General features: G+C 43.5%; 1 protein-coding gene across 11 annotated transcripts in view; it reads left to right on the plus strand.

Annotated features, from left to right (window-relative positions):
- The first annotated feature begins 1,232 nt into the window (after positions 1-1,232).
- PLA2G4B (phospholipase A2 group IVB) overlaps positions 1,233-26,004 on the plus strand; it is a 52,434-nt gene continuing 27,662 nt past the window's right edge. For 3 of the 11 annotated variants that reach the window (XM_040601956.1, XM_040601966.1, XM_040601967.1), the window contains exons 1-5: positions 1,233-1,421; positions 2,354-2,671; positions 2,849-3,746; positions 5,305-5,470; positions 5,923-6,046. In XM_040601956.1, coding sequence (XP_040457890.1) covers positions 6,005-6,046 — 42 coding nt within the window. In that variant the 5' untranslated portion in view covers positions 1,233-1,421; positions 2,354-2,671; positions 2,849-3,746; positions 5,305-5,470; positions 5,923-6,004. Of the gene's footprint in view, positions 1,422-2,353; positions 2,672-2,848; positions 3,747-5,304; positions 5,471-5,892; positions 6,047-18,261; positions 21,708-26,004 lie in introns of those variants that run through there. The other 8 variants (XM_040601959.1, XM_040601963.1, XM_040601962.1 and 5 more) reach the window with 8 other exon arrangements.

The raw sequence follows: 26,004 nt of genomic DNA on the forward strand, positions 1-26,004 counted from the left end.
CCTGGATAGTGTCAGTCTGACGTCCTCAGACATCAAGCACTGACTCAAAGTGGATTAATTTTTCTAGCCTAGGTGTTGGCTGCACAGAGCCTTGGCTCCAGCCATCCTCCCATCTTTGGACCATTTTGGATCAGAGGCACCCATCTTCTTGATGCAGGAAGACTACCTTGACACCTAACGGCATCGCTGCTGCTGTGGCGGAAGGGGAAGAGGTCAGTGGTCTGTACTTTTTGGTAGAAGCATCACATCCAATTGCTGGAACAGCCCCCAGCACTTACTGCTTCCCTGGCAGTCTGCACAGCACTCCCCGTAAAGCTGAGCCCTCCTGGGCTCCATTTGGATCAGCAACAGGCACTTTCCTGCCTCCCAGGAGTCTTGTTCTTTCTATGGCTGTCTGTACACTCACCTAAGGGCACGATGTCTGCTTTCTCTTTTTTCTCTACCTCTTGCGCAGTCTGCTTCTGTCTCGCTGGCTGTGACCCAGGCCATTCCAGTTCCAGGTCACCCTTACCATCTAAGTATACACACAAAATGTGACCAAAAAGAAAAAGTGATTATGATTGCCATGGCAATATTCCTGCCACAGCTCCCGTACAACTCCTTATCCTTCTCAGTCTGTTGCTTCAGAGGTTTGTTCATAGTTCTTGTGATCAGTGGAAGGCCAATGCCTTCAGCCTGTAGTCACTGATACGTTGCGTCCGACGCTCTTGATTTCCAATACTTCTTATCATCAATATTTTATCATCATCCTTCGGCTCTGTGGAAGAAAATATTGTGCTGCTGAAACATGGTGGCTTTTTAGAAGTGATCTCTTACAAGCCATGTTGCCTGTTACTGTCTCACAAGTGGGTTTTTTTTACTAGTTTCTACTTTTCAATGGGAAAATATGTAGAATATGTAGAAATGTTTCACTCCAGTACATGCAGTGGAATTTCAGTATGTGCTGAATCAGAATCATAACTCAGCTAGGTAAAATAAAAAATCAACTAAACCAGAGGTATAAATTGCACATTTCTAAAGGAAAAAAAAAGACAGAAAGTGCATTCAAGGAGTACCAATTCTTAAATTTCCCCCCTTCATAAAAGGAAGTATGTGAGTGTGTATGTGTTTGGGGATGGGTGTATATAAATGCGTGTTGGAAAGGAGGGGAGGAATGGAGAGTGGAAAGAAAAGGAAAAACAGAAGACTAAAAAAATCTGGTTTGTAATTACTTGTATGTTCTTTGTAGAAAGTAGGGTCCCCAGCAGAAGTGTCCTTCTGCCAGAAGACTTACATCTGCAAGAGAAAGCAAGACGGCTCGGGTCCTGACCAGATGGCCGGCTTCCCCGTGCAGGGCCAGAGGCGAGCGTACAGTGTGCGCTGCCTGCTCCGGGATTAGCAGCATAAGCACGGTTAGGAGATGCTAATTGTTCAGTCGCAAGGTGAGTCGATTTTCCTCTGCAAGGCAATGAACGACAGCATCAGCAGCTGCCACAGGACACAATACCTTCTTGGAAACAAGTCACTGACATCTGTAATTTATTTGTATACTTTCATAACTGAGTGGCTCTGCAGTCGGTTATTGTTAGTACAGTTCCTGTCTTGGGACGCTGACAACTAATGCTTTTATCAAGAGGTAATAACCGCTTTCCATCACTGAAGCTCTAGTGACAGGTTATAGAAATTTTCTCAAGATCTCTCACTTTGAGGTCGGTGTAGAAGCCAAGGAACAAATTCTGCTTACTTCATTGCTTGTTGATTCCACACCGATTTTTCAGTCACTAATCAGAATTGAAAATAACACGGTCCTTTGTTCTCTAACTGCCAGAGAGTCACGAGGTGAGAAAGATATTTTTTAAAATAATCTTTTTCTCCTACTGGGGAAAAGACTGGCACTTAGTTGCATAAATCTGTTTTATCCTCTTAAAGAAAGGTGGTAAAACTCTCCTTGAAATAGCCGTTTAACTACAAGCTGGGGCTCCCCGTGGGGATTACGAGGCTGGGACTTGTGCCTCGGCTGTGCTTGTTTAGGTTCTCCCACTTCCCAGACTAGGGTTCCAACCAGCAGGGTGTTGGTTATTGGTACATGGGTGGTTGTGGTGGGCTCAGAAGAAAGTCTTGGGTTTGATTCCATATTAGAACAACCAGTTTTGAAATCTCCGTATTTTTTCACAAGGTGAAAGCTTTCTTTTATCAACCATTACGTTACGCATCATATATTGTGAAGTTAGTCTTTTGGTATTTCAGCTTCCTTAGGGTCCATGGCTCATGCTGCGCCCTCTCTGTGTTTCCCCTGGTTCATATGGAATATTATGCCCTAAGAGGGGGAAGGAAGACCAGAGATAAGCGTTAACTTTTTTCTTTTTTTTTTCAGTTGTCTCTGGCTACTGAATGCATTTTGCATAGCCTAAGAACCACTTGTCCACCAGCATAAGAACTGCTGGGGCAAAGCCAACCCCATGCATCTCCTTACATGGCCTTATTTCTTCTGAGGCCTGAAAGCAAGCTTTGGTCCTGGGAGGTGCAAGTGCCTCGTAGTGCCTCAGCAGAGAGTTCAGTCATCCCCAGGCCAGAGCGATCTGATCTTCTCTCGCCACTTCATTTTCTGGTGGTTCTGGTTGCTTTCTGGGCACGTTCATCATTTGTGCCTGCCTGATGAGCCACGTAACAGACACCACACACCAGCTGACAGGTAGTACTACTCCATCTTTCAATTCACAAATTTAGCAATAATAGCTTGAATTTTTAAGAACACAGAGGAGTCATTTGCTTCCTCTCCTTTGCGTGTACGAGCTCTCCCTTCCTCTGGGTTGAAAGGAGAGTAGAATTTTTTAAGAGAATATTTATTATCCTTCTCCATTCCTTTCAGTTCTCCACATAAGGCTATTTGTCTTTCCAGTGCATCTACTTTGCTTTTCTTCGCCCTGCAGAAGAGCATAATTTTGCGTTATCAATGGACTTAAGTCCAGACCTCAAAGGAATGTAATTTCCTGGGCTCAGGAAAGAATCCAGAGGTTAGTCTCATAAATCCTGTGCAAGCTCTGTGGCTGTTCCAGCTCTTAGCCAAGTTTGGCAACAGGGTCATTTCATCTAGCACTCATGTAGTAAAGCACATTTATGACCTCCAAGCCAGCTGCTCAGGCTAAATCATTGTCTTGCCTTGACAAATGCCTGTGCATGTCTCAGCTGCTTTCCTGTTATTCTGTCCATAGAATGATGCAAATTCTCCTTATGAGATGGTGTTCCTGGAAGACAGAGCCTCCTGCTGCACACAAAAAATAGGGAGTGATTTTTATGTGGGTCACCGCATGCAGAGCTGACAGAGTCAAGGAGAGCCTGGCTGGAAGGTGACTTGGAATAACAAATGTTCTGGGAGCAGGTGAGTGTCTGTGGCCTGTAAGGGTGGTTCTTCTTTGCTGAGGTCCCCAGTTCTGCAGAGCAACGTTCTGTGTGGAGACAATCAGGAATGCTTTTATCTCTGTGAGTTTTTTCTTCATGTGTTTTAGGTTTTCGTTGAAAAAAATGTAAAAACTGAAAGCATGTTTTCAATCTTTTCCTGCCTCTGAAAGGGATAGCATCAGGTCACGCACCTCCAAACAGAGTTCAGCAGAAAAAAAGAAAAACTCTGCTTTCTCAAAAGCCATTATCATCTGAAAAACGTTTCATTGAAACAAGAGATGCTCTTGATGAGCTTGGATCACATCACGTTGTCTGCTTGGTTGGCAGTTCTGCAGCACCCTCAGCTCTGACCTCAGTGGGCACAGCAGGTATCTACCACCGCTTCCAGGGAAGAGCCACACACCAAATGACCATGTTCTGCTGGGGTTGCCTCCAAGGCAGCTAGAGGCCTCAGCTTCTGCTGTTGACCTCTCCTTTGTCCTTGCTCCTTTGTTTTGTTCTACTCCTATTTTAGCCTGTTTCAGTCTGTTAGGGGTTTCTGAATTCTGCTTGTCTTTCTTTCCTCGAGTCTCCGGTAAGAAAAATGCCAGCTTTATTTTGAGCTCTTACTGTTGACAAAGTTCATAAACCAAGTTCTGTATCTCTTACTATAATACAGATGATCGGTTTATGATGATGAAGTAGGTTGAAAGGAGAGGTATTATCAGGTCTCGGGCTCCAGCCCAGTTAGCAGGCTCTCAAACTGCCACACACTTCAGTTAATGGTGGCGCGGGCTCAGGTCTCTGTGCCACTCTCACCGGCAGTTTGGGCTGGTCCGCAGCTGAGTCCATTCTGGGACCAGACTGCATCAGGGAAGGAAGAGCCTGGTGTGTTACTGTAATAGGGAGGAGAGTGTATGTAGAGGATTGAAGCTGGTTAATTATCATTGATAACACACAGCTGTGGGCTGGCTGCAGGGGCGGTGGGTTGGCTGACGTGGATAAGGTGCAGCTGTGGCCGGTTCTGTTGAGTAGTTAAATAGCTCTGAGGGGTATGGAAGTGGGGTGCTGGGTGAAGGGAGACCTGGAAGAAACAGAGGGAGGAGAGAGTGAGAGAGCACCCCAGATCTAGGAGAGACAAGGAGAGGCCCTGGGAGAAGAAGGAGGCTCAGATGAGGAGAGGCTGCCTGGAAGAGGAGCCTGGATGATGAGAGAGTCCAGATGCAGCACAGGCAGGCGGCAGGGTGGGCTGGCCTGCGAAGGATGAAGAAACAGCCTGGGCAGTAGATGAACTGTTGAAACCCTGTTGGGGATTGGTGGCCGTGCCGGGGCAGGGTGTGGGAACTACTTATGGACGTTAACCTGGTATGGGATGGTAAAAGCCTTGCTGTGGCTGGCTGGTTTGGAGAGTGCTGTGACAACTATATATTAGAAAGATTTAAAGACATTATTTGCTTCAGGGTAGAGGGGCTCAGTCAGTGCTTATGGTAGCTCTTAAGCCCTCACTGTGAGATGAGGAAGAAATATCAGGCCCAGCACAAACTCTTATTGCAGAGGTGGATTTCATACATGTAAAACAAACCTGTATGCATGAAGCTGGGCTTTAACAATATGGAGATGCAAACACTGCTATGGCAGGGATTCCTGAAGGGAAGCAGGACCCTTTCTTACCTTTATCATTAACATGTGACCGTTTGTTTCCATATCTGGTTTAAGTTTGCCTGAGAGAGAGGATGTGTCCTTGCTAGCTGTGGATGTCCAAGGCGTCCTTGGCTTACCACCATCCCACAAAAAACACCAGCAATCCTTGAACGTTAGTCTGGATTCATAGAGGTTTTCTGACAGCAGAATACCTTCTACTGTCATAAGTAGGTCTTCTACCCTTTTTGGAAGAAAGGAAGGGTCTCTTTAGCAGTACCTGTCTACTCTAAAGACTTCTTGTTTCAGCTCACCTGGTGGAGTCCTGAACAGTCTCCAGGATTTTTGACCATGAGACTACTATGAGACCAGATGTCAAACATCCTGAAAAGCTTCCAGCTGAAATCGATGGGATTTTACGCATTTACAAATTTAGATTGGTGCTAGAGTGAGCAGCATCTTCCAGAAATGACAAGTGAGTATAGAGACTGATTCTTTTTTTTTTCCTCTTTATGTATTCTAGAATCATGATTTACTGGAAAGGTATGAAGTCAGTAGTGGAGCAGTGGGGGCTTGGGGATTGAGGCTAGAGCATTTTTCTGTGCAGAGATTAGCCGTAATGACTGTTGGCCATTGAAACTCCATTCTGGGTGTAGTCTGAAGGCTGGCTGTTTTGGAGTTTCACTGGTATGTTGCCTTCAGCTGACCTTTTGTGCAAGAGCACGCTTCATCCAAACCCAGCAGAAAGAGTAAATATTTTCTTGGCTGTGGAAGAAGGTAGCTGTAAAAGATGGTAATGGGGATAGGTAAAGGTCAGCAGAAGCGTATTTTTATATATATATATAGCAGTATATCAGCTCCAGCTATGTGTTGCTGAAAGGAATGTTTGTTCCCCAGATAGTTATCAAGATCTGCTTTTCATGGCAGGAGGCTTGAAATGATGTCCAGCTGATGCTGCTTACTTCATTATATTGCTTGCTGGAAGCTTGTTTGAAAGGAAGGGAAAAGAATGAACTCTGTTCTCTCACTTGGATACAGCGTATTAAAAAAGGTAAGATTTGACAGGAGATGGTTTAATTCTTCTACTGCTTGCAAAAAACAATATACTGTTTAAGCAAAGGAGCTGTAGCAGTTGGTAATGAGAACTGGAATTCACTTCTAGCTCTGAACAGGGGATCAGAAGGTGGGTCTCCAGAGTAAAAAGCCTTTACAGTTGCAGAAACAACAGCATGCGCATCCTTTCTGAGCCTTTTCCAAAGGCCCAGCTGCCCTGGCTGGGTCTCGCACAGTAGGTTTAGAATTTGTGGTTGGCCCTTGCCCTTACGCTCTCCTGGCGCTCGGGCACATGAGCCACATGGCTGCAGTGTCTCGCCAGCACCGTGCTGTGCCGTGTCAGCTGGGTCACTGCTGGCTTGCAGCACTGTCGGGGACGCTCCTCCTGATGTGACTCTACCAAATGTCTCCCCTGACAAACTGCTTTGCTGTCAGGAATGTTGGAAAGAAAGAAACCTCAAACACTTCCCTTGTCCTCTGAAGGAACAAATACTGGTGTTGAGGAGTCTGTGCCTGTCATCGCAGACTCACTGAGGGACTGTAACCAGTGACTCCAGACTGTTCCTCTTTTCTTGACTTTTTGAATGGGTTAGCTGTAAATCTGCCCAGAGCTTTGCACTGCCGCAGTAGTAATAGTTGTTATTATTATGATTGTTGAAATATACTGCAAAGTCTCACAGAGTTGATTCAGCTGGCTGTGTATTGCCGTGAATAATTTAGTGTTACATGGAAATATAAAGTCCCCACTGTCACAGGCTTTGAGGTTCCCTTTATACAGTCAGTGCAATGCAATTAGCCTCCTCAAAAACAGGGAACAGGCAAACATAACCTTCAGCTGCTAGCTGGGAACCCTTGTGCCATATCCAGGTGAAAATCCAGTATGTTCTGGAAACTCTAATCAGGAGTCTAAATGCAGGATGCTTTGGTTTACTTTGACATACAAGGATTAGAGAGAAAATACTTGGATTTGGGTCTATAATGGTGGTTGAGGCTTTGGCTGTGAAGGACTGCTGATTTGTCTCCGGTCCGAGGTGTTGAGTCTGTGCACGCCTTCTGTAGGCTCTCCCAAAGTCATCTGAGCCCAGAACAGCGACCTTGTTTGCTCAGAGCTCTGCAGCCTGCTTGCCTGGCGTGTCCCCATCCCTTCCTTGCACATGTGTTTCACACTGTCAGGGTTTCGAGGTTTGATCCTATGTTCTTCACTTCTGAAGTGTCTTGGGAGTGAGCACTGACAGAAGCACGTATAGATGAGGTATAAGGCAGGAACGCAGGGTTACTAGTGTGGGGGTTCCCAGCTTGCTTCCCAGGTGATTGTGGTCATACTAAGCTTTTTCCAGGTATTCCAAAATGCAGGCACTGCAACTGAAGCCTGTATTGTTTCAGGGGAACAGCATAACCACTTTGACATACAGCTGTTTTATTTCATTTGATGAGATGGAACAACCCCATTTAGATTCAGAATACAGCCAACCATAACACAGTTGTGTTTTGGTTTTTTTTAAGCAAGAAAAATTCTACCATAAATATACAAGCTTTACACTCAGGAAGATGGAGAGGAAAATTTTAGCATCGATGTGCAAAACTGTATAATCACTTATAATCATTCTCAGTCCTTGCTGTAAAGAGTATGCCTTTTGTAGCGGATGCTGCCTTGGTATGTGTTTTGCTTTCCAGCATGGATGGTTCTGTGAGCAGCAGGGGGGTGTTCTGTAGCCTTTATTACAAAACCCTCCTCCTTTAAACTATAGGTTTCACCCCTCTGCAGGGCTGCCCCCAGTCCCTACGCAAGCCTGTCTGTGGACAGCACTTCCATTGGCAATGATATTGAAGGGTGCACCTTGTGAGTCACAGGTAACAAAGCTGAGGAGAGAAAATAAGTGTTAATATAATAGAAGGCTCAGCTGCTCAAAGCGTGGTCGTTGCAATTGCCTGTATACCATGGGGACATGTGCACTCCCCTCCCAGCCTAGCAGAAAGGTTGCTATTGCTGTAGCCAAGTAAAATTTGCAGGTCATAAGATGGCAGCACAATCTCACTAGTCAGGGTGACAAAAGCTGAGGGATCAGGTCGTTAATTTTCCTCACCTCAAACTCCCGTTTTGCACAATCACAAGGTTCTGTATCTAACTGGCTGGTGCTTCCCAGGCACTAAACTACTATGTATATAAGTGAAACTGTTACACATGTGGGTGAAAATCCTGTTACATCACTTTTCAAACTAACCTATTTAATTTAAATTCAGATGCACTGTATAGTGTTGAAATAACATGCTGGTGTGACTTTTTTGCTCAGTGTTGAGCTCCAGGTAGGTAATTTATCTAACTAATTAATAAAAAAAGCAATAATTTTGGAAGACTGACTGCAAAGCCTATGCAACTGAGAGTCATTTGTTGTTTTCCCTTACTTTCTGCTCGAGAGCAAGATATTATGCACCCTGCCTCAAAATACTCATTCCTTACTGAACATTATTGACTCAGTCCCACTATAAAAAAAATATATTCTCTGTGAAGAGCTTATTTAATGTATTTCTCTCTGAGGGATAAGGAATCTGTATTCAGTTGTCATCTGCCTGTTTGCCTGCCTGTCTTTGTGTCTCTCTTTCAAAGAAATCTGCTATTCTTGCCATTTGCCATGAGCTGTACCCTTTGAATGTGCAGTACTTGATTTGGAAAAACCCCTGTGTATGGAAGAGATGATTCATCACAGCAGTCACCATGTTATATAATGCGGAGTGATAACAGCTACCAAGAACATTTCTGGCAGTGATATCCCCACTTGTGAATTTGAATACTTTCCTTAGAAATACCTCTGTTTATTTTTACAGATATCTGCATATACTTGGAAGGAAAGCAAGCCATGAGAACAAGACAAAAATCTATAAGTTTTCAAAATTAATTACAAATTTTTGTGGTATTACTGCAGAGTTAAACCCCAGATGGTTAGGCGCATCTTTCAGGTGTGCTTCTTTGAAAAAAAACATACAATCATAGTTCTACTAGCTGTTTGCATCTACCAAGTGGGCATGGTGTTTTGGCACGTGTGCAAACTGTGCTGATGGGTATCTACTTGCTGAACTTACAGGTATGTTTTCGGACGACACTTTTATGTTCAAAAGTCTGATGCCTGCAAACTGAAATCCCAAGTGGTCGTTTGCTTTGGTTTGTATACCTGTTCGGATGACAATTTCTCTATCCACGTTGACTCTCACTAGTCAATATAGTTGCGTTGGAGCATCCTTAGGCTAAAGTTATTGGGGGGTGGGAATTGTGCACCCCCCTTGCCATCAGCATGTCACCTCCGGGCTGAGCAATTGGCCACATGGTGTCACTGTGTCTTAAGGCAGTAAAAGCCTTTAGCAATTCCAAGTTTTCAAAGTATCCCAACCACGTGATACCGAAGGACATGCTTGAGCAAAAATGGCAAGGTCATGGAAGCTTTGCTGTAGGAATGTTTTAGGAAGATATTTTATGCAAAGCATCTCTTTCCCAGCTTTTTGTACCTTTCTTGAATGTATCAGACAAATGTTTTTAGCCCAGAAGCACTTGTCCAGATGTCTGCATTTTGGAGCATCCTTATATGGAGAGCTTTATCTGAAATCCTTGCAAGTCAGTGGTGCTGGCCTCATGCTACACTAGTCACAGCCCTTCTTCTCCTTCTGTCTTTGTCTATCTGAATGCACAATATCCTTTGGCTCTGCTACGCAGGGGAAACTTGGCCTTATGGAGCTCAGAGCAATATAAACTGCAGCTCCTGGGACCCACACAATGCCATTTAATCCCTGCTAGTCCTGAGGAATGCTTTGCGCAACACACCTGCTCAAGAGAGCTGTGCCAAAAGCTGATGTATGGGGTGTTTAAGGAGTTTCATAATGTACAGCTGTAGCAACACTAGGACAAACAGTTGTGTACAGATACAGTATGAGCCTTAGCCAAGAAGATGATATCTGGTTCAGGGCGCATTGAACGGCTGCAAAGTCTGTGTGCAGTAATAAGTGTTGGTGTGTGCTGTTTCTTCTGTAAAATGGTAAGTGAGCCTAGAGGAGCAGGCCTTATGCTGACACCCTGATAGCCTGTGTAGGTTAGATGAGGATTTTATAGGAGGAGTAAATGTCTGGCAATGACTTACCACCCACGTAGAGTGCAAGCGTTAGGTAGTTACAATGCTTTTCCTAAGTCAGCCTCCTGCTTTGTATGAAGGTTGCTCTCTGCATAGCTGCTGAGAACAAGAGCGCTGTTCTAAGATGTGTGTTTCTTTGTGATAGTTTTGCTGCTGATTTTTTTTTTCGGACCAGGAATTCACTTGGAATATACCTGTTTTGATGGCTGTATCTTCCACTGAAGTGCATGGTCAAGCCATATTTAGAGTTATTAGGTCTACAAAACACAGCTCTGAAAATTCCGGTGCCTAAGTATGAATTTTGGTGCAGAGGTATGAATGAGGAAATGGCTGTGTTAGTCTGGCCTCGAACGGGACATGAGATTAAGTGCTAAATAAAACTTGGACTGTCAGATCTCACAGGCTGGAGTAGAGCAGAGATGCCCTGGGGCGTGTGCCTGCCTTGAAGAGGCAGCAGCAGCACACAGGGTCTGCTGGGAAGACTGGAACACGTTTGTAAGTAGCAGGTTAAGTTGTGTTTCCCCTTGCTACTTGCAATGTAACAACAGCTTAGAAGTATTTTCAGCGATGTTTGTTTAGGAACACTTAACTTGAATGTGATTTTGGCCTATGATTCCTCCCCTTTCCCCCTCACTGTCGGCTCTGTAGTTATCTTGTCTGGAAGGATTCTCCGTTGGCCTCTGTGCTGGTGGTGGCCCTTAGCACGGAGCTTCTGCAGAGGGAAGACCATGCCATGGCTCATCCTGGGGGAGGAAGAGCCTGAAGCAGAAAGTAGCACTGAACAGTAATGCAGAGAAGCAGGTGGGGTCTACTGCAGGAGAAGGTGGTACAGCCAGACTTGGGAGTGAACCAGGCACCTTGCCAAAACAATTTGTCCTTGTTCCGCAAATCTTGGTAATGGCTGACCTCATTATCGAGACACTGAATGTCTCTTGGTAGTGTTCAAGGAAGTTCTCTCACAACTATAATTATCCTGATGGCACTGCTGCCATGACGGTGTATAAACTATAAACAGGAAAGGCTGAAACCCACTGACACAGATGAGATGCAAATGAAGGGCTGGTGCCTCTAATGTAGGAAAATGAATAAGAAATGGCTGAGGAAATCCCTCTCGATTTGTCTCTAGGAACTGCCTTCAAAATGTTTGCCCAGGAACCAAAGGTGTGAAGGAGGAGAAGGATGTGTTTCCTCCCCTTGTGGTTTTATGACCCTCAGGCTCTGGAATCAAGGCTCCTTCTGAGACAGCGTTTATGTGTTGTCCTGTGCAGTGTATTTCTGGGAAACTCTGTTACTCCATATTTGTTGGAAGAGGTACGCTCCGCATCAGTGCCAAAGGCGTTTAGTTTCTAGTGCTGTTGGACTACAGAGTGAGTCTCCTTGAAATAATGGGAGCAGCTGGTGCCTTCCTGTGAACCTTTTTTTAAAGCACATAGACCACCACTGCCTATGGATATTTGTCAACTACAGGCTTCTAATATATGTTTGAGACGTAAAGAAAAGCTCGATGCATGGAAGAAAAAGAGATTTTTAAAGCTAAGTCCAGCTATGGTTATTTAGTCTGACTTCCACAATGCATGCCTTTTTCTCAGTAATTCCTGAATAAAGTTTGTAATGTCTGATTGAGCTACAGTCTCATCCAGCCATGATTTAAATTTAGCTATCATGTGGGAGGGAAATGTGGTGTGGAGGCTGAGAAAAGTCAGGGGTTACAGCACGAAAGGAAGGTGTGGGAGGGAAAATACATAGTTCAGCTATAACACAGGTTCCAAGGATCAGAAATAGGATTTGTCGTTTGTGGTACTGTGGCACTGCAAAAAGGCGACAGTGAGCTCCATTTTGCTAAAAGTGATAAAAGTTTCCAGGTAAGCTTGCTCAGAAAAAACCCTGCCATCTAAATAGATCGCATGAACACCCATGTGAACACCAACACAAACAAGAAAGTAGAAGGGCAGGAGTTAAACAATAATTAAGCTGGTAATAAAATGTGATATGTTTTGTTTTCATGGGGAACAGAGAGGGGACGCTGGGCTAATTAATGTTTTGTGCATATTCTTGTGCACCTGAGGTGGTGTTTTAACTGTGGACTAGTCTATTAGTATCAGTTAGACTGTTCCTGAGAGGAACATGTGCAAGTGTCTGAGAGGATCAAAACTTTTTGTGTTTTAAATGCCTGAGGTAACTGCTAAATGAGTAGCAGAAAAGCTGGTATTGCCTCACCACAAAACCTACTAATGGATTTCCAGTAGCTGCAGATCAGGAAGATGTGTCTGAATCTTTTCAGCACATGTTTTTCCAACAGCAAACAGACAGCTATGAACTTCCAGAGTTTTACTGTAGATTGTTTTTTGACTGGCTGAATTTTGACTAGTTCCCTCTGTAATCTGGCGTGGTGAGGGACAGGAGGCATAGTGCAAGAGATGAGGAATTTACTCATGCTTGGCACCGTGCAGGTAGCAGTAAAGACTCGGAGATGCTCTGTTACGTTTTGTGTTAGACACTGTCCTGACACAGACAGAACGCACAGTAGTCGTGACTATGTATTCAGAAAGAAGAAAGTGAAGCTTGGATGGTCGCAGCCAGAAATAGAATTAAGAAATCAAACAGGTGTTCCTGTCTCTAGAAGCTGAAATGGATTGGCTTGGGTTCCTCCATACAATTCTTTCAAAATGTTAGGTATAAAAGGAGTTCTTAATAGACAGCTATTAAGATCTGCTTCCATTTAGGAGAGCATCAAATAGCTTTACGGTATCTTTGATTCCTGGTTTCTTTGTTTTGCAATGGATACTGTAATATATTGTTGAAGTTATTAATATAGACTTCCTAGTATATTAGTATGTTCAATGAAAATTGAGCTGCCCTGCTCAGTACTTCTTACAGACTGTTCCTGGTGCCGAGTGAAACCAACTCTGTAGGGAATAACCTGGGAGTCAGTAAGTTAATTAATGAAGAATTTTTTGCTGGGGACAAGTGAGCAGTGTTTAGCTGCATCTGTAATAATGTAATAAACCCATTCATTTAATTTGATTCAGAGCCACATAAGGCTAGACAATGTCTTATGTGGAACAAGATGTGTCCTCAAGTATGAATTCAGAGGGTGGGACACATTTCTGAGCCATGCTATGGCTACTGGATGTTTTGGTGCTCCTTGCACCATGTGTAAAATGATGTCTCCCATGACAGGGATACAGTGAAGAACACACTAAATTTCTCCAAACGTTGACAGTGCCAGTAAACAATGTTTGGGTTCATAAATGGAAGGTGTCTAAAAGATGTTTTCAAATGATAATTACTTGGAGGAAGGGCCAGTCATGATCTATAACAATAGAATCATGATGATTTTTGTTTGCATTTCTAGTTTCTTTCCTCTGAGATGCCTCAGTTTCCCTGATCTCAGGTGAACTGGCTGTTGTTACTTTCATTTCACACTACAAACTGTTTGCTAACTTGCCTAAGACGTGCAGAGAATTTATGACAGAGCCAAGGAGTTATTCAAGTGGAGCAGGGGATATGTTACTAGTTTACTTCTCATTTCCTCTCTCCCCTTTTTTTCTGTAAGCAGGACCATGCAGTTGTTGCACAAGGTGTTCTGTGCTCCACATATCTGTCCGTGTTGTCAGCCATCTGTGTATCAGGTCTGAGGAGAAGGAAGAAACATCAGGTGTGTTAACAAGTCAGGCACTTCCCATTCCCAGTTTTAGCGTACATGAGGAAGTGATGTCTGATGAACAGAGTTGATCATAGGCTTTCTGATGCAATACTTCTCCTTTTGAAAATGTTGATTGGGTTCTGTATTGCTGGGTTGGCTGGTTCTCCAGCTTCATGAAAACCTGCTTGGAAAGTTGTCATGCTGTCGTAAACCTTGTGGACCCACCTGGCCTGTTCCACTGGCTACCCACCATCCTGTGATGCCATGACACTGCCGGCTTCTCCCAGTCACCACGGGCTACCCCTTAGGCTGGTCAGCAGTTGAATGAGCTGCCCTTAGATGTCCTTCAGCTGCTGGCCAATTCCTTTGCTCACAGCTTCCTAGATCTCTTAGCTTTGAAGCTCCTCGCCTGCTCAGGTGACTGCCTAGCACCCCTGTGGCAGCACAACAGCTACGCAGGCAAGGTCCTGGCCTGTGCACCCAGGCATCAGCCCAGAAATGTTTAAAAATCTTTCTTAATAGATGTGAGTGAAACCTTTCTGGGAAGGGTGAGGGGAGGTGTGCCAGCGTGATTTCCTCTGAGATGAACATTCCGGTTCCCAACACTGGTGCAGGCAAGTCACGGGACATTTTGCCTTTATGCAGTTCACAGCTGGCTTGCTAGTACTTGGCTGACAAATGCATGTGGTATGTGTGTGAGTACACAGCAGGGAAGACCAGCAATTAGTGGATTTGAATCATGCAAGGCAAGGGTCTCTGCCACTTTGCAACATATCTATTGCAAGGGGAGAGATTGCGGAGCAGAAATTGTGTGTTGCAGAGATGGCACCATTACAGGTTGGAGTGCTGCTGCATTGGCAGGCTGAGGCTGAGGTTTAATTCCTGGAGGTATTTGTGGGAGAGGTCACCATCAGGTATCTAGTCTTCCATTAGATCGCTACCCCTAGAAGTCAGAGTCTCTGAGTAATAGCATCTCCTCCAGCCTGGACCCTCCCTGGCTAGGTGCAGGAGACTTAATTTGGGACCCCTGGCACATACATCTGGATCCCCTGGTAGAGGAGACAGTGTAGGTCGCTTATTTTAATGTTTCTCTCTGAACAGACTCAATGCCTCTCATGACCTACACAAAATTTTTCTGGCTTGTTGGCCATACCATGTCTCACCTGCCACATAAACCATGAATGTTGGAGGCCCAAGGTTAAAAGCGCCCTAGTTCACTGAGATGCTCACAGCCATAAATTTCTGTTGGCTTTGGTATAAGTTTCTATGGTGTGTTCATGTGTTTCAAGAAGCATTGTGCAAAAATCTTAGGACCTTCAGAAGTATTACATGAATTAAGAGGTTAAAGATCTGTGCCTGCGAAAAATCAGTTTTCTAATAGAATGCAAGCATTTAAAATTGTGATCAAGTGCTATATGTGCTGCTGAAACAGAAAAATGAAAACTGACCTAATATGCATGTATAGAGACACTCAGAGATAGCATCAGGCTCCGGGGCTGACTCTGCCTTGGCACAGGTCAGAGTAGCTTTCCTGAGACCAGCTGAGACGCTTGGTGTGTTTCATGTGCCAGGCTGTCTGCTCACACTTGTCTGCCTTCTACGCTGTGTTAAGGGAAGCAGGTGACAGAAAACTGCTTTCATGTGGCCAGAAGAAAGCAGAGAGTGCTGTCAGCAAGGTGAATTCCTGATTGCACTATGAGGAGAGTTTTCTGACTGTCACAAGAGTGATGCAAATGGACTAGAAGAACAGACACTTACCTAATCAAGAAATTTTTTTGTCAGAAAATTTTTCTACAGGAATATGTATCAATGCAGAAGGAGCTTTTCTGTTAAAATCCTCATGACTCTGTAGAGCTCATGAAGCCCTAATGAAGTAGACTTCTACTGTCAGAAGTTATAATCCACCAGGAGTGAGTCATGGGGTTCTTAATTGCTGTAAGTAAGCTTGCAAGGCTCGTAACTTGTCAATACGGATAAGTTAAGACTCTGGTTATTCTGTTTTAAATTGTTCCTATAACTTGGTTGATGTCTAGAGATTTTTTAATCTATTTTCTGTTTTTTAAAAAATGAAAATTGATATATTTTCTGTCTTGAAAACCTTGCAATAACTTTAGAAGAACCATATGAAGAGGTAGTGAAAAGCCCCGCGGCTTTCTGGTACTGGGTACAATGAACTGCAATGATCCACTTGCAGGGATGTGCACTGAATCATCTAATGTCTTTTCCACCTCTGATACTTATTTCCCTGTTAGTCTTGATGCTTTAGGCAAGTCTTATGGACAGTGCCATTTGCCCATGCTCACGTTCCCACTCCTGAACTTGAGGTGAGTTTGTCTGTTGTAGTAAGCTGAGGTAATGGCTACATGCCACTAGAGGAGAGCAGTCCTGGAAATCTGTCAGAAAAAGGAAAAGCAACAGAAAATTACTCTTTATCTCCTCAAATGAATTTAGCGTTTGGCCAGCAGAGTGCCAGAGCCAATACTGCTGGGTCGGGCAGAACACTCTAAGCTTGGGACCAGGGTAGGAGCAAGACCTCCTATTTTAGTGGCAACTAGCTCTTAGATGAATTTTGCTGCAATATGAAACTTCCCCCTCAGATGTCTTGAAGCCTTGAGCATTTTCAGATGTTTACCAAGGATTCTGTGCCAGTATTCACTTTGTGATCAGCACGGCTGCTACAAAGGCATACTTTGCAGGTATTTCCAAAGCTACTGATGATACACATGGTACTCTGATCACCCTGAATTGGCTGTTTCTGTATTTCTTTGCCTTGTCTCTATGCTCAGATGAGTGCTTTTATGTTCACACTTCACTGAAGTCTTCTAGATGACTTAGCTAGCATCAGCCAACCTATGTCCTAGTTTTTAAATAAAAAGCCTACTGGTTAACTATACTAACCTACAGAATAACATAGTGAGGATATCTGCTACTGTCTTTAGTCTTGTTAGTTTTGGAGGGCTACGTAGAGGAGAAGTTATTGCCAGGAATGAATGAATTGAACCCTTAATGACTTGCATAGTATCTGAAATAAATCTTATTACATCTTTTATCCCTTTCTAAGCCAATGTAAGGGCTGTGTTTAGGTAAAGGTAGAACCTTGAATAACATCACATAAAGGGCTGAAAGAGGATTTGATACAGCAACAGGGTTTAAAGGAAATTCTGCTATGAGTGTCTTAGAGTCACAGTAACATTTGTTTTTTAATTACTCTCACCTAGTATAATAACATTCAGTTACAAACATTTCCTTGGTAGATCTTGCCCCGAAGAACTTAGTCGTAGAGAGTGGAAAAACAATAGGAAAAAACAAGTTAATCTCTCAATTCTAAAAAAGCGACTGTTTAAAAAATACAAGAGGTTGGTGGCAACTAAGAAATCCTTCTCTTGATAATGTGAAGCTAAATACCATAACCATAAGTCAAGTCTTCCTGTCAGACAAGTGGTGAAGTGTAATGCTTACCCAACTCTTCCGAGGTCTTTACTCAAGCAATTTCACACTGACATCAGTGTCAGAATATTCGAGTAAGATCTGAAGATAAAGGTCTCAAACTGGCTTGAGTGGAATGACATTGAAATGTCTTGCTCAATTATCTCAATTAGATACTCTGCAATCACTTGGTTTAAAATAAAAGAACAATTTCTAAACATAAACACAGTGGGTTCTAACTTGTGGCTTTACATTGACGTGTCTTGGAAAGATAACACTCCTGTCCTCAGATACCCCAGGTATGTAAGTAATAAGCAGCTTCCTCCCACATTGAAGCTGCAGAGATCGCTATCTTGCCGTACTTGCAACCACACCTGCAGAGTACCTAAGGAAATTAGCAGCTCTCTTATTCTGGCCAGGAAAAAGAGGCAGTGATACTGGCTTTACTGTACAATAATCTTTGTTTAAGAATGCAGTGGTTCGGGAGATAGGTAAGAGGATATAGCACCTTTTACTTTTCTGAAACAGGTTTAGATCTCGATAGCCAGCAGGAGGGTTCATTTACAAACGCTGCTATTGCCTGACTGCTCCTCGGAGAGACAACCTGGTATTTTGTTCTGATTAACATCAGGTGTGCTGAAAATGGTTGGAAAACTTTCAGGGATCTCAAATAATTAGCTGTGTTGTTTTGCTCAAAAAGAAGGGGGAGGGGGCAGGCAGTGGAAAAGTAGAAAGCTTTTGTTTCAAAACTAAATGTTTCAGTTTTGAAAGGTCTCTAAATCTGGGTTTGCTGAAACTTTGCTTTATAGCTTCTAGTTTCACGTGGCAATGTTGAATTGAAAAAGAGATGTTTTAATTTTTTGTTTGGCTTATTTTTTACAGTGGTTAAATAACTCAAGAGGAGAAAAAAATTGGGGGATGAGCTAGGGGAAAAAATTACTTTTTTGCCCAATATCTGGGAACGTTTTGGAAAATTTTTGTTTGAATTTTACTAGAGACAATTATTTTCTCAGATTACTATAACTTTTCTGACCTAGACACTGAGCTGAACAAAGTACAAACTGATTTATGAGGCAAAGAGAAAGCAAGCGTCATCTCCCATTGTCACTGTCTGGCATAACTAGAATTCTCTGCAAAACTGCACTGTCTTCCACCTCAACCTCCTCAACAGTGTGACTGCATCTAGCCCTAGGGAGATCCATCACTTACCTCTACGTAACGGCTTTCATGGGATGAACAAACTAATGTTCTCAAACAAAATCACAGGAGATTTATATGTAGAGGAGAGTGTTTCAGTAATTGCTGTCTTTGCACGTGAAGCCATTAGGATCAAGCAAGGAAGGATGATGAAGATTTGAAGTGCTTCACTGAGGTCAGGTTTTTGTACACCAGAGTTGAGATGTGTGTATGAAATTTTGCTGTGCTGTTGCAGGGGTAAATAATGAACTCCATCCACTAAATGAGTCTTCAGTACTTTTTATAAATTCTGTCCCAGCTAGCTTTTAAGCTTATGCCAGCAGCAGGATCATCCAAATCTCAGCCATTTAGAGCTACTAGCATTCTCCTGCTTGGTATCTTGGACTTGGTGATCTTAAAGGTCTTTTGCCACTGAAATGATTCTGTGATATGATTCTATGATCTGGCAGCTCAGCTGTGACTCTGAGTATCTTCTTGCAAGGGGCTGTTAGCGAGCAGCCCACAGAGTATGTTGCATGAAGCTGAACACTGTATTAATTAACTTGTTTCTTGTGTACTGGTAGCAGCATGGGCTTACATTCCTTCCATTCTGATCCGGTTTCACATGTGCATTATCCAAGTGCCAACAGGTAGTGTAATTTGATATGTCTTTTAATTGATTTTCTCCCCGCATAGCTTATCTCCAAGTACTTTCTTTATGTTAATTCAAAAAAGAAATAAGACTCAGTCATAAAAGTGGAGCAAACTAACTTAACCCACAAAATCTTTCTAGAATCCCTTTTTGTCTCCTGAACAGCCTTTTACAAACTGAAACTGCAGGTACAGTATTGCATTTTTCTGAATTTAACTCCACTGGTAAGAGCCTGGCATGACTATGTCCCCCTTCTAAAAAGGGGAGCGGGGTGGAGGACTTTCTGTACCTTCTTGAAAATACTCACTAGTGCATTGTACTGTGCCCTCTTTGCTTTAGATTTAACCCTTTAGCTTGTCCATCCTTCCTTATGAGTTGACTTCCTTCGTCTTGCTGTCCCCATGCTGTACGTGTTTTGTGTCTGTAGTAAGGCCTGATATCCCGTAGCCCACCTCCCTCACGTCCACGAGGAAATAGATGTGGTACGTGTCAGCATGTGCTGCTTGTTGACAAGCAGCACAAAACGTTTTATGTATTTTGGCTGCACTGATTTGTTGGAAACATGAACTTCTTGGAGGGGCTATTGGAAAAATTTGTTCCATAGCTCTCCAAAATAACTTTTGCACCTTGATTTGAAGACATTCTGGGAGCTTTTTTCCTTCTTTCCTGTTCCATTAAGAACTGGGTCGCCCTGATGCAGCTGTTCTGTATTTAATGTGTTGCCCCGTTTTCAGGCAGATATACCTCTTTTTGAGTGGAGTTTATTTTTCTCTGGCTTTCTTTCCATTTGCCTTCTCTTTAGGAGGTGGATTTGTCAGCCTACTATCTTGATCTCTCAGTTCACTGCAGCAACAGAACCTGTGATCGAAGCTGCAACAGCGACATAAAGGAGGAAAACCCAAATTCAACTCTGAATAAAGAGCTTTCCCCCTGGCTTTCTCTGCCACTTTTTTCCTTATCTCTGGAACTGGGATGCTGTGGACTCCTCCGACCAAGGAAGCATGGAGAGGAATGCTCGCACTGCAGTCTCGACTGCCTCTGCAGAAATGCTCAAGTGAGGCAGTCAAAACAATGTCACTGCAGGAGCACAAGTTCTGCATGGTTAATAGCACTCTGGGGTTCAGAGCTTTCTGATGAGTTTGCCTTATTTTTTCTGGGAGTTCTGTTGCTGCCCTTTGGTTTGCTGCACATACACGGCAGACCTTTATTTGAGAGATCTTTCTTTTTAGTATTTCAAAGATGGCAACCTAACCAAGCCCTCAAGTTGTCACCCTGCTGGGTGAGCCTGCCTCCAGCTCTCACCACCAGCATGGTGGCTGCGTTGCCAGCCACAACAGAGTCTCTGAAATGTCAGTTTGAGCAGTTGGTTGTCACTTGCATAAGCCCAGGAACATCTGACTAGAACTGACTTTCAACTGGTAACAGTTTTTTTGTGCAGAATGCTTTAAAAAGTGTTTTAAAGGTGATCCACAGTGTGCATCTTGACTTTCAGGAAAAGTATAACGCCAAAGTTCTCGGGTAAACCTTTTTTCCTAAACAGTTATTGTGGTTACATCTCATTCTTTTTTTCTCTTGCCAAAAGCCAGACTCCTAACTACTATTAAATGAAAAACAACTCTTGAAGCTCTCCCTTTCCATCAGTGTGAAGCATCTACTGCTTGTTTGGTGAGGCTTGGTCCTATCTGATTATTACAGTCTCCCAGTGAGGATATTTCTTACTGCAAACTGATGGTGGCCTCCGGGGCTTTTCCAAGCCTGGGTCTGCATGACATCCAATGGGAAATGGTAAGTGTGGAGGAAGGTACAGCTGGAACAGATTGCCTGGAGCGATGTCCTGACAGGCACCCTGTGGGTTGTCTGTTGGCACCTCAGAGTAGGCACAGAGGTGGAGGGAGCCATACCTGTGCCATCTCCAGAGGGTGCCTTGGGATCCACCACCGTCACCAGCAAGCTGATGGGCGCATAGGATGGGAATCCCGTGGTCATCTTCTTATGAGAAGTGTGTAGAGGGGGAAAGCCCAGAAGGTGTGTGGCTTTCTCTCTCCCTACCAATATTTATCTCCATTTCACCCGCACCTCTGCATTGGGCAGGTAATTGTCCAGTAGGTACTTCAAAGTAAGGAGGCTTGATTTACTAGCTGGCAGAAAGATTCCCAACAATATTTTAAAACAAGAGTTGAAAAGAGCATTTGGTCTTCCACCAGAAATGTTAATTGATGAGAATTGTTTATCCCCTCCCTTTGTTTGTTTCTGGAGTATTTTGTGGAAGACCTTAAAAGATACTGAAAATTCTAGCTAGATGGAAGAGATGGGAGTGAAGGGACTTTCTGAGTCCACCTGAGAACCTGGCTGGACAGTGTCTGGCCAGTAACGAACAACGAGGAAGCACGTGAAGGTGTGTTACCAGCAGCTTTCCCTCACCTCTGCTGCCGCAGCTCTCCCTCTCAGATGTAGGTAGGCGCTCCTCCACGCAGGGGAGGCAGAGGGTGGAGCTCAGCACCTCTATAAATTATATGTGTCCTTCAGGTTACTTCAGCAGCAACAACAAGCTGTGAGCGTGTTTGTCAGCTGACGGGTCTGCCACCCAAACTGGGTTCTGTGTGCTGTCGCCATCCGGCCCGCCATGGGGAGCCCACCAGCCCAGGTAAGCGCGTGGTGGCCCCGCCGTGGCCCCCCACGCCAGGTCCAGTGCTCCCAGCCCCCACCGGCCGCGGCTCAGAGGTGAGTGCTGCGGGCCATGTGGCACGTCATCCCCGGCCTCCTCGCACGCTTTCTGCTGCCAGGTACGCGAGCTTGGGCAAGAACGCAGCGCTCCCCTGCTCCGGGAGGCATGCCGCCGGCCAGCGCTGCGGCGGGCGAGGGGCGGCCATGGCAGGTACCTCAGCGTCAAGCAAACATGCTCGCCCCACGGCACGCTTTGCTCGGGGCAGCACAGGTTTGTTGCTTTCCCCTGCCAAAAAAACCCCAACAGCTTTTGCTAGCATCAAAGCACAGTTTATATTGCTTTAGCTGCAGGGGAGAGTTCCAATGATCTGTTTGGCTGGTTTAGCTATCTTATGTAATGCTTCCAGTATGTGCGCTTCTAGTAGAAGTTTTTTGTGTCTGGGCTCAACTTTTCTAATAGTAAGTTCCATTCACAGATTTTTAACTGACAGTTTTTCGTATAAATCAACAGATTTATTAGATGACGATTATTTTCTCATGTATATCTTCAAAAATAATGGACATAGTGTCCAAAATGCAAGATGTGAATTATTTACAACTTGACTGTTCTTTATGTATCAAACCCTACGTTGGATTTTGCAGCAAATAAATGTGGGCATTCATGCATTTTAAATATAGTGAGACCCAGTATTACATGCTAGGGCCTATAGAGAATCCTTAAGAATAAGGAATACTTACTATACTTGTGCTGTGGTAATATTTGCAGGTGAAGTTAAAGATTCAGGAAAGTATCAGTAGCTTGAACAGGTAGCTCAAATGATAAATAAAAATATTCAAACATTGGATGCTCAGGGCAAAGAATATAAATTATTAACATAATGTACTTTCTGGATAAAATTTTTCTGGTCTATCTACCTGTTAGATCCAGAGCCATCTATTTAGTTATAAATATTATCCATCAATTTTAAATATCAATTTTCTATCTACTAAGGTAATTCTGGATCTGATAAACGAGTAGGTAGATGAGATGTAATTTTATCCAGAAGTCTCAGTTACAGCAAAAGCTCTTGCATTTCATCCTAATGCTGCAGCTGCTAGTCCATGCATGGAGACATGCTCCTGGTTAACAGGCAACACTGCCAAGAGGTTCAAGTACAAGCATAGCTCCAGGTCAGAAAGCTCCTCTCCCCAAGGAAGGAGACTCACTTGATACTGGTATTGGCAGATAGCTCTGCCATTCTGTCAGGAAAATGCATTTTTCAGTATGTGTAAATTGGTAAATTGATATGGAAATCAGAACAGAGTGGGTTTGCGTTTGTTTTCTTTATTTTGGAAAAAGCAAGCTGTTTAGAAAAGTGTGGATACTTTGAACTATCTAGGAAGACCTACTAAAAGTCTCCCAGTTAATTTTTTGCTGTTTAATAAAAGCTACCAAGTTGGCACAGGAGTGATGGACAACATTAATTTACAGCTTCCTAGGAATGCTTTTGATATTCAGGACATGACCTTTTCTTCTGCTCACACAAGAGTGATCACTCTTTAGCAGTTTTGTTTTGTGAACTACAGAATAATTTTTATGTGGTAAAATACTCAGAAATTCTGTCAATATAAAGCCCTGAGGGAGCCATTCATACGTGTAAGGAGGTGACCAAGAGAATAGGAGTGGGGGTGCACCCCAAATCCGCAATGGCTCTTGAAACAACCCATCCATAATATGAAATTACAAAAAATACTGGTAGGGCAAATGAGATTTCCTCACTAACTGTTCAACTTCCAATGATAAGATTTTGGATAACTGTGATTCCCAGGGAAAATGAGGCTTTCATGGTCATGCTCACTCCTTCCATCTCCTCTCCTGGTTTGCATATTTCTACAGTCAGTTGCTTTTCCCACCAGGACTTTGCATTCCACTAATTTTAATGAAAATAGGTAGCTGGTTGGAAGGACAAATTGCTAGCAGTATTCACGGCAGTGTTCTCACTGATAGAGGGGCTAATGAACTCAGCCTGTATGAGATGTTAAAGTATCTGTGTGGAAGAGAGTGCTCTGGAACCAGGAAGGTCATGAAGCTTTTTTATAATTTAGAAGTTTATAGCCTTAGCCTTAATTTGATAGATTGCTAAGCTGTAGTTGAACCAAATCCTCAGGATCTAAGATAAAATAAATGGTAAGAATACACCAAATGATTACATTTGCTGAAAGATCTTGTACATAATATAGCTTCTAGTGCACCACTGGAGAAAGAAAGTGATCTGTGAAAGGAGTAATTATTCATGTCTAAAAGATATGGGTAAAGCTGCGTGGTAATTCCTACAGCTATTTAGAGAGTCAAAAGACAGAGCAAACTCCCCAAGTAAAACTTCATAAACTTGGTGTTATCCCATGACGATAACTTCACTCAGGGAACTGCTTAGGTTTGGTGCATGGGGAGTGAAATGCAGATGTTCTGACCGGCCTTCCAACATGCACAAATTGAGGACTCTTGGTGGGGGTGGGGAGGGGAGTGGGGCTGAAGATTAGAAAAAAAGAGCTGGTGATGGGAGAAGGTTCCCAGATTGCCAGGCTCTGCAGCAGCTATCCCCATAGAAGACTAACCTTCTAGTGAAGGTGGCCATAAGGGTTTGTTCTTGGAGCAGCATGGAGGGGCAATAAGGAGTGAAATCGAACACATGAGCTGTTGGTAGGTTTTCCTTATTTTGCTGCCACCCAAGGACCGTCTTTGGTAGGCTCCTCATTATTTATGAGCTTTGAGAAGATTTTATACTCTGAGTTGCCTTTTTGAGATGAAACCTTGAAGTGACTAACTGCCTGTAAACAGAATTACATGCCTTACTGAAGCTGACTGGCATATGACTATTCCCTGGAAGTCAGACAGCTGGCCAGCAAATGTGTGTTATTACAATCAATGAGATGTTGGCAACACATGTGGATTTGCAGTTTAAGGTTTGACACAGCTGTGGCAATTCTGCTATGCTAGTTTTATCTCCTGTTTACTGACTTTTCTGCATGTTAAATCTGAAATGATTCCCCCTCAAAACTCTCTTTGAGAGTACAGAAATGTAATTTAGTACTAAAAGCTACCAAGGGAAAAGAAACTTGGTTCTGTTTTTGTGGTTTGGGGTCTGTTGGGGTTTTTTTGGTTCCCCCCACCCCTTGCTTTCTAGCCTACTCCTTGGGTCCCTGGACATGCTAGTATTTATTGGTCTGGAGTGTTATTGTCTAGGATGCAAATGTGGACACGTAGATTGTCTGCACTCTGTCACTGGCCTCAGCATGGCACTGCTAATTTTCCAGCAAAAATAGAATGAGGCTTTTCTGGGAAAGCTGCCTTTCGTCCTGGATATTTACTGAGGGGTTTTGTTACTGTGTGCCTATGCAGGGAACAACGTTTCTCCCAAGGAAGTGAACTAAAAAGACCAAGACCAGTACAGCTGCAGGACTGTCAAGAGCTGTCGGGATTTAGTGTCCGTACTTACCAATTTGTGTTAATCATGGAATTACATGTTGCTTTTCATGTTGTGAAAACAGCAAATGGTCTCTAACCATCATTATTTTTTCTAGAAGGGTATTCTGGAGTGCCAGCGCTTTGGGACAAGGATGTTATTTTAGACCACTCAAATCAGACTCTAGAAAATTAGCCCTGCCTTTTTCTGATGAAAAAAGAATTAGCTCTATTCTGAATGGTTATTGCAGGCTGGAGTAGCTGACGTCTTGGGAGTAGGATGGCTTCTGCTGGGGATTTGCACAGCCCATAGGGTTTGTTATGGCCATGTTTACCCATCTGAACCTATTTATCTTTTACTTTGCAACAACACAAGGACTAAGGTGCACCAAGTCAGAAGTAATGAACAGTCATCTTTGATGTTTCCATTGGTGTGCAGGTGTTGACATGTTTAAGGGAAGTGATTGCTGTTGAAGGGGGAAGGGAGGAGTAGTGAAGCTCTCTGTCTCTGTGGGAGAGGAGGAAAACATGACCCCTATCACAACTGAGAGTGCTCTGATGGTGAACTGCAGGTGCACCATTTTTATAAGCAATTAAGAAATTTTCATCAAAAAAGCTTCAAAGCAAATTGTATACCAATATCTGTTTCTCCACTGCAGACAGGCTCTGGGAATGGTTTGGGCTTCTGTTGAGCAAGGGGCAGGTTGATTACAAAAGAACACAGAATTAATGTGTTAATTCAAAACAGCTCTGTAATTGTCTACATAATTCAATATTTCATGTTAATGAAACCCACTAGGAATGCCGACTGAGTGTTCCAGTGGGCACCTCTAAT

This window comes from Falco naumanni, chromosome 7, assembly GCF_017639655.2.
Source record: "Falco naumanni isolate bFalNau1 chromosome 7, bFalNau1.pat, whole genome shotgun sequence".
Lineage (NCBI taxonomy): Eukaryota > Metazoa > Chordata > Aves > Falconiformes > Falconidae > Falco > Falco naumanni.